Genomic DNA, 8,911 nt, shown 5'->3' on the forward strand with positions numbered 1-8,911 from the left:
ATTAGTTCTGCTGCCAAGAAACCTTATCTATCTCTGTATGTGTATTCATTTACTAAAGTGCGAGCCTGCACAGTTACTCTAACAGCATATTCTCATCCATAGAGTCACTCCAGGGACCAAATTGTTATGAAAATGAAAGAATGCTTGGGGTTGGCGGTATTTTTAATCAAGCATTTCTTAGACAGGGTTTTTTTACTCATCAAGAAAATCACATAACAGTCCTTTAAATTAGAGTACAATATATACATAGAAATACACATTTTTAGGATGCTACTTTTATACACAAGCAATTCCACTTTTGAGGAGAGTGTAAAGTATTTAAAGCCTGACATCCTAAGTTCTATTAAAAGTATTTTGGCTTTATCAGTGCCATTCAGCCATCCGAGGCCCTGTATGTGATGCAGATAAAAGGAGGAAACACACAAGTGCCTCAATTCTAGAGAAAATTGTTTGAAAGAAATGTGGGTAGTGGGAGAAACTGGAGACAACAGGAACACAGAAAAGAACAAATTGCAAGCAATATAAATATAAGGCCCCAAGGGCAAATATGGATTTGTTTAGGGAAGAAACAAGTTTTTACATTCCAGTCCCAAGCTGTCTAAGCACAAGCTGGGCGTGACTTTAACGCAGCATGTCTCAACTGGAGCGAAGGAAGGCAACTCAGAGAATGGGAGTGATAGAGGAGAATTGTACCGAAACAGGGAACAGCTCACAGGTACAGAAAAGAGATTCTGTCAGAGAAACAGACACTCACTAAGGGACACAGTGGCAAAAATGCCATAAAGAAAAGGCACTGGGTCAATCAAAGGAATTCCATGTGTTCTGACCACTTATGGTCATTAAGGCTCTTATTCAGATGCTGCCCAGCTGTTAGCCATGCCCTCTCACCTCATTTCTCCCAGTTGCTTATTTCATTGAGAGAGACACTACAGAGGCAGAACCCTTGGGATACTAGAGGCTCCTAAGCCCTGAAACATCCAGTTTTTACATTTCAGTGAGTATCCTTCTATTGTGTGATTTCTTTTTAGGCTAATGGCACATGTGGTGGATTTATGGCTGTGTTTATTTATGCATAAAAAAGGAAACAATATAATAGATGGGAGTGTCTAAACTGCTTCTGATTATAATTACAAAGAAAAACTTTAAAGGGATACTGTCATGGGAAAAAAAATTTTTTTCAAAATGAATCAGTTAATAGTGCTGCTCCAGCAGAATTCTGCACTGAAATCCATTTCTCAAAAGAGCAAACAGATTTTTTTATATTCAATTTTGAAATCTGACATGGGGCTAGACATTTTGTCAATTCCTCAGCTGCCCCAAGTCATGTGACCTGTGCTCTGCTAAACTTCAATCACTCTTTACTGCTGTACTGCAAGTTGGAGTGATATCACTTTCCCCCCAGCAGCCAAACAAAAGAACAATGGGAAGGTAACCAGATAACAGCTCCCTAACACAAGATAACAGCTGCCTGGTAGATCTAAGAACAACACTCAATAGTAAAAACCCATGTCCCACTGGGACACATTCAGTTACATTGAGAAGGAAAAACAGCAGCCTGCCAGAAAGCATTTCTCTCCTGAAGTGCAGGCCCAAGTCACATGACATGGGGCAGCTGGGAAATTGACAAAATGTCTAGCCCCATGTCAGATTTCAAAATTGAATATAAAAAAATCTGTTTGCTCTTTTGAGAAATGGATTTCAGTGCAGAATTCTGCTGGAGCAGCACTGTTAACTGATTAATTTAGAAAAATTTTTTTTTTCCCATGACAGTATCCCTTTAAGTATATAGCATATGAGTAAATTCTGCCCTTAACCAATGTGTTTTCAGTCTGTACTTACTGTACTAAGAGTAAACCTGACTTTCCCAAATCTCTTACTTGGAGCAGTTTAGACAATTGCTGGTGATGCACTGGTTTGTCTATTTAAATACTTTGCTTAAAAGTTCCATTTATAACATTGGCCTTATGGGACCTTTGAAAGGCAAGAGAACAGGAAGCAGATCTAGAATATATATTAACCATGGGATTGGTTTGTACGAATCAGTGTATGGATGTCTCAAATTAATATTAGAAAAGTAAATATTTGTAAAATGTGATATATCAATGGTTAAGTTGCATGGATCTTGTTGTGGCACAATAATGGGCAGCAAAATAATGTTCCAAAAATGAAAAATACAAGTTTTGAGGCTACACCCAAAATGCATGAAGTTTCCAAAAAGAATGTAGGGTTGCAAGTTAAAGTCTTGTGAACTCAGCTTTCCCCTGCCTTTCCTACTGGCAAGCTTATTACAAATACGTTACTGAATGAATGTTTTAAAAGTTGGTGCTTTTAAATAACTGTGTGCGTATATATATAAATATATATATATATATATATATATATATATATATATATATATATATATATTTACTTGTAAACTTATACAGTAAGCTATATCACAATTTTCAACTTGTGACACATCGAGATATATACGACTTGCCTATTACAGAAATTTAGTGCAACCATTCCACTACATTTTAGTGTTGCTAAAATCTCTGTGATTTGTTCCACTCAAAAAACAATGGAAATGGCAAAGATAAGCGACATGAGCAGTCAACAGTGAATAGGTCATAGGCTACTCATAGAACTTCCCATTGTAGTCAGTCAGAAGTTGCCCTGTTTTCCATAGCCCTAAAGGCCAGTGTTATGGGTTCTGCTTCCATTGAACAGAAATATCAAATCAGACCACACATACTGATTTGTTTCAAAACAATTTCAAACACCATTTCTACCCATTTATATCATTAAGATCTTGCTCTTTGGAGTGATGTACAGACATTTTTGCTGATTGTTCAGGTTCAGGTCCATAGCTTCCATTCTAAATTAAATAGGTAGGTATTCTTAATTGATGCCAGTTAAAAATGACAAATCAAACCTGCAAAGTTTTTGAATAATAACAGCATTAGGTTGAATAGAATCAATATAGTTACACCACTTTGCTTGATCAAATAAATGTGTGGAACGTTCCAGAAGTGTCAAAGTTCTTTCTTTCTCTCACATACAAATATAGTAGAAACTATTCAACTTCATTTTCCCCAAACCCCCTGCTCCGCCCTAAAAAGGGGTTCAGTTAGATCTCAGACTAGATACTTTAAAGCAATAGTCGCTTCACCTTTACTAATAGCAATAATGTTTTTAGCAACTTATAACCCCAGGTTTATGCAGAATTGTTTACATATAGGCTTACCAAATCCTTGTTAGAGGACCCCAGCCATACAGTTAGGACAGAAACTTTGAAGTGAATTTATAGTCACAGAGACTTCTAGACACTTCTAGAGAAATGCTGTATTTAAAAATGTGCTGATGCAGTGCCTGTGACTGCAGACCTGTAGAGCAGTGAGTAGAGGTTGAGCAGCCTTCCTGGAATGCCAAGTTTCCATAGAGTTCCATGTGATACAGGTAGATTCAGTTGTCTTCTTCAGTGATATAAACATCTGGGAAGGAGCTATAGTTTGCTGAATACCCCTCAGTGATTAAGATAGATGGTGGTTGTCACATGGGCCCTAGAAAATTCCAAGAAAGAAGAGTTCATACTGGTGAGGGGGTCACATGAGAGTTATAGTAGTCAGTGCCAGGGCTAGAGTTCTGCATACAAGTGAGTACTAGTGAACTGGACAGTTGTGAGCCCCATTCAAGAGTGTTAGTGGGGTCAACACTACTACACTACTACACCTACTACACTGTGATGAAATTATATCTGCATGTGATTCTTTTGTTATGTGTATTGTGCCTATTGGCGCAACTAGGGCTACCACCTTTTTTGGAAAAAAATACCGGCCTTCCTAAATATTTATCTTTATCTTATTAATCACATTGGGATCAACCATCATTTTTACCGGCCAGGCCGGTAAAATACTGGCCAGGTGGCAACCCTAAGTGCAACCCACTGTGGAATCTCTGGAATTACCTCCATGTTCAGAGTGATGGCAGCTCCAGAGAGTCAACAGTATTCTCACAGAAGATGCAGGATGAATACTATTGTGCTCAGAACATCAGCACAACATTTGGGTCCATTATCGAACCATCTGACTATGATCTTTCCTATATTGTTTCTTTAGTTATGTTGATATTTTATATCACTTTAGTCGCACAGTGGGGGTTAATTTGAAGACGGAATAGTAGTAGTAAAAAAATCCTCAAGAGCAGTACAACACAATAACCAATCAGGCAATTGGTTTTAACACTCTAGTACAGTTTTATTAATGGAAGCTAACGAAGTAGCTGATGAGCACTACTGTGTTATGAGGAAATCAATCAGTGATGGGCTCGGTTATGGACACATTAGGAAATAAAACCCTTTCTACTAATCTATAATGAATCTCTAACACCACAATAGTAAAGCAGGTTCAGTTTCCTAGCAGATGTATCCTGTTTATATAATGAATAGCTTGTATCATATTGTGTTAGGGCTATGTTGGTATGATACTCTGGGGATAGATCACACATTTTAAAAAAAACCAACTATTTTTATGTGTGCCCAGTAAAACATGACAAAAGTACTCTCATTTACTCCTCACCAGCCATTTCCTTGCCATCAGAATTCTTTAAGCAAGCAAGCTGCTTTTGGGGAGATGGAATAAAGGGGAAACCAGCACTATTGATTTAGGTGTATATTTATAAAACTGAGTAAGTACAATTTTCTGTGACACTTTTTTTTTAACAGTCCAGTAAAGCACAGAATTTTTCATGTTCTAATGAAGTGGCTGTGAAAGCATGGGAGAAAATGGCACTGAAATCGGAGCACTTTTATAAATCCATGTTGTAACCAGCATAGCTGGAAAATGTTATACAAGTTCTTGCAATTTTACCAGCTACTCCGGTTTCTCCAGACCAGAAGCCTTCTAGGTTTGTGACTGATTCTTCTCACATGCGTCAATGAATTTGCTAGTAAAAGTGGTTTCTTAATACAAGGACTAAAGCTAAAGGAGTGTCACACGGAGTATCTTACACATTGTGAGAATTTGACTGTCTTTGAGATACTGCAAATAAAAGGATGGGTAATTGACAGGGATTAGTGTTTCAGTGCAAGTGGATAAACAAATCCTATAAATAAAAGTGCCTAGTTATGTAATATAATGTGCAGAAACATAGCAACCAATTGGCAAGTTGCTTTTTTTGGTCACCTGTTTAAAGCAAACGTCTAACTGGTTACTTTGCGTTACTGCACCTGGGCAAATATTGTGTCTATTACTACATAGGGATCAAGTCAAACAGCATGTAAAAAGTCTGTTATCAAAAGTGTAAGAATATGTGTGTAAGCATGGCAGTTTAACATTTAGTTTGACAATTGAGCAACGTATGGTGCACAGGGATCCTCTGCACTGGTTGGTTGGTTGCTGTCCATACATAAGTACCCCCCAAGATGCAGTTTACCTGCCACTCTGCATAAATGTAACTCCAAGATGAAATAAAACCATACATTAAAAAACATCTAAATTCTATACTAACCCATTACTTTTCTGTCCTACTCCCACAGGTGGTGTTATATCAGCCATGAACTACTGCGTAAACAGTTTTGGGAATGACACACTCCTGAGCTCCCAAGCCTCTCGCATCTCAGGGACCATATTTCTAGCTTTGGCAGCCTCCTTGGGTCTCCCTGGCAATGCCTTTATCATATGGAGCATACTGTGGAAGATGAAAGGTCGTGAGAAATCTGTGACTTGCATCCTTATCCTTAACCTGGCAGTGGCTGATGGAACAGTCCTTCTTCTCACTCCTTTCTTTATAACCTTTTTAGTGCTAAAAACCTGGATTTTTGGTCGTGCTGTTTGTAAATTGGCTTATTACATATGCTGCCTCAATATGTATGCCAGTATATTTATTATTGCATTAATGAGCTTAGATCGGTTCCTTGCTGTCTTCCGGCCCTATATGGCTCAGTCCCTTCGAAGAAAGGATATGGTGACAAAAGTACTCATAGCTATCTGGCTGCTAGCTGGTGCATTAGCCCTTCCAGCCTTTGCCTTTAGAGAAGTAATAGAGAGCCAAAAGTTAAATGCCACGATTTGTGAACCCTGCCATGCAAGCCGTGGAGAATCCATATTCCATTACAGTTTTGAGACACTTGTAGCTTTTCTGCTTCCCTTCCCCATGGTATTGTTCAGCTACATATTGGTTCTGGTCAAGCTGAAAGCAAGCCGCTTTGGGCAACGCTCGCGGATTGAAAAACTGATTGCTGCCATTCTAGTGACATTTGCCATTCTTTGGCTCCCATACCATGTGGTTAATGCCATACAAGTGACTTCTAATCTCACTTCTGGGCAGGTGTCTGAGAATTTGAAAAAAGCTGCAAAAATAAGCAGAGCGGGTGCGACGGCCTTGGCCTTCTTCAGCGCCTGTGTCAATCCTCTGCTTTATGCCTTTGCAGCCTTGGATCTTTTCAGGATATTTGGGGTAGGCTTTGTGGCCAAACTACTGGAGGGGACAGTGGCAGAGATACAGAAAAGAGTTAAGTCTCAGAGAGATCTTGTAAAAGGACTTGTCAGGGTTGGGAGTCGTGGAGAATCGGCGGATCTGGAAGTAAAGAATGGTCTAAAAGAGACACCCCTGAATGGCAATCAACTGCCAGAGTAATGGACATGCAATAAGCTACATGCCAATGACTTGACATGTCTTTGTAAGCTGAGGGGCACAAAGATACATGCCAGCTATTTTTTCTTATAGCTGATTGATGGAATTGATTTTACCAAAAGATGTTTTTTTTTCTTGGCAAGAGTCTATCAAAAAGGCCCAAAGTGCAGTCTCTTCTAGGAAACCTCTTTCCAGTTCATGAAAATCTAGTGGTTAAACATTATCAGATGTTCTTTATAAATCTGTCATTTATGCAATAGAACCTGCAGTAGCCAAACAATAGTGTTGTGTTGCAGAGTTTTTATAATTAGATATAATATTTAGAAATGTCAGTGTATATCACTATATACGTCAAAGGCAAAGAATCAAAAAAGTCTAAGGGGGTCAATGTAATAACCTGGAAAAACATTTACCCATTCCAGTGCCCTGTAAATGTTTCCAATGTTACTACCCTCATCAAGATCAACATTTATTCCTGCATACAAAGTTGCCACTGAATGGTGAACATTCCTAAGCAACAACTGGGCAAATAGCCAACAGACAGTGGTTAACTGAATCCAATAAGCAAGTTTATCATCCATAAGAAAACAGGGGGATAGTGAAAGTTAAGTTGTTTTCTTCTCTTTGTTCTGGGAGTCATATGAATTTTAAATTTTTGTCTTAGGTGTATGTCTAGTTTGAGTAAAGCTGGCCATATTCAAAAAATTATTAAATGTAAAGCATAAAGCTAAGATTTTATGAACTATTTTTTATATCAATTGTTAATAAAAACTATATTTTGATTCAGCCTGTTTGCCCCCAAGGGTGCCAAAATGCATCTGCACCGTTCTAAAAGGCATCTATGATACAAAAATGCTTTCCCCAATTGGTTGTAGTATTTTGTCATAAAAACCCTCCTTTGTTGGCACTATGCCATGTTGTGGCATGTTCTCATTATCTACCTGTGTTATTAAACATAACTTAGCGCCATTCCACATAATAATCAAGCTGGGGCGTGATCACTGTAAACATATTTGTGCCCCAACATTTCCACCTGTGCCGAGAGGTCCTACACCAGAGGCAGCATAATGCTCACAAAGGAGGTTTTCTTAACAAATTACTATTGTTTTCATCAACTGGAGTGCAGGCTCTAGTAGTAGACACTGCCAGTGGTGGATCATTTTGCATGATAGGTGCCCTTTAAAGCAGGTTTCATTAATCTATGTTATTTTGTTGTCACTGAGGAATGTTGGCATCACGGTGCATGAGATACTTCCAGGGGAGCACAGTGAGAAGGAGGTAAAGGGGACCATGGGATAATTATTTTCTCTCAGATTCATTAAAGGCAAAGTCTTCCTTTTGTTTTTTTAGATATTTGTTAAGTTCAGAACATCTGTCTCCTCTTTTGAAGATGAAATGATACTGTCAGTAAGATTACCAGGCTTGATTTGATCTTCTGAATTACCTACTGTGCTGACAGCTCCCATAAGTGTACAATGCACTGTTCCTCCTCTCCAGCACAGTATGCAGCAGGAATATATCACATGCCACTTGGGAACAAAAGTGCTCGGTTGCTCAGAGATGGGCAGTTGCCAGCACATGAGAGAAGAGTGCTATAAAAATGGATATTATTGTGTTCATTTAAGGACATCATTACATCCTAAATAACTAATAAGTTCAGGGGTCAAATATGCAAGCACATGATGAAGGGGAAGGTGATGTACTGTGATGTACTGGTCCTAGTATGTCCGAGGAAGTTAAATGCTAATAATGGAATTGCAGTGTTTGAGTCTGCGAATATTTTTCTTGGATGGGGCATGAGAGGAATACTGCTGCAACGCGTATTTGTTGCTACCTGCCTTGTTGGCGTCACCATTGGCCCATACCATGGAAAAGTATAGCGATTTCCAGTAAGTCATGCCAGGATTGTACAGAATTGCCTTTTTGACCATTATAAAGCTCAAGAGTCTCTCTCTGACAGTTAAAATAGTGAATTGAATGTCCATGGAGCAGCAGTTTCTGTTAAACTAATCAAAGCCCAGCAGAGGGTGCCATTGTTTTGCATTAGCATCTCGCTGCCCTGTGTGCTTAGTTTAAATAAATATTACACAACGTTTGCGTGACAGCACCAAGGACGAAAACCGCTCAGTTGATTCCAACATGCTGTATACACATTTTAAGAGAAATTGTGTTTGCATTCCCTCAGAATTCCTTTCAGGATTGTTGCGAAACCACATCAATTAGATATTTTGGTAGACAACCACACGGTGGCATCCGTCATATACAAATAAGAGCTGTAATGTGATATATATATGTGTAA

The 8,911-nt window shown here is 38.7% G+C and overlaps 1 protein-coding gene across 2 annotated transcripts; it reads left to right on the top strand.

The window, feature by feature from the left end:
* Positions 1-443: 443 nt before the first annotated feature.
* LOC108714986 (leukotriene B4 receptor 2-like) lies at positions 444-7,398 on the top strand. Of its 2 annotated transcripts, XM_041565477.1 has the most exons (3): positions 444-994; positions 4,560-4,665; positions 5,516-7,398. In XM_041565477.1, exon 3 carries the CDS (start codon positions 5,533-5,535, stop codon positions 6,613-6,615), a length of 1,083 nt encoding a protein of 360 aa, XP_041421411.1. In that variant the 5' UTR covers positions 444-994; positions 4,560-4,665; positions 5,516-5,532; the 3' UTR covers positions 6,616-7,398. The 2 variants fall into 2 exon arrangements, with proteins under 2 accessions (XP_041421411.1, XP_018115336.1); XM_018259847.2 differs by lacking the exon at positions 4,560-4,665 and having other exon boundaries at positions 445-994.
* The last annotated feature ends 1,513 nt before the right edge of the window (positions 7,399-8,911 follow it).

Source organism: Xenopus laevis, chromosome 1L (assembly GCF_017654675.1).
Source record: "Xenopus laevis strain J_2021 chromosome 1L, Xenopus_laevis_v10.1, whole genome shotgun sequence".
Lineage (NCBI taxonomy): Eukaryota > Metazoa > Chordata > Amphibia > Anura > Pipidae > Xenopus > Xenopus laevis.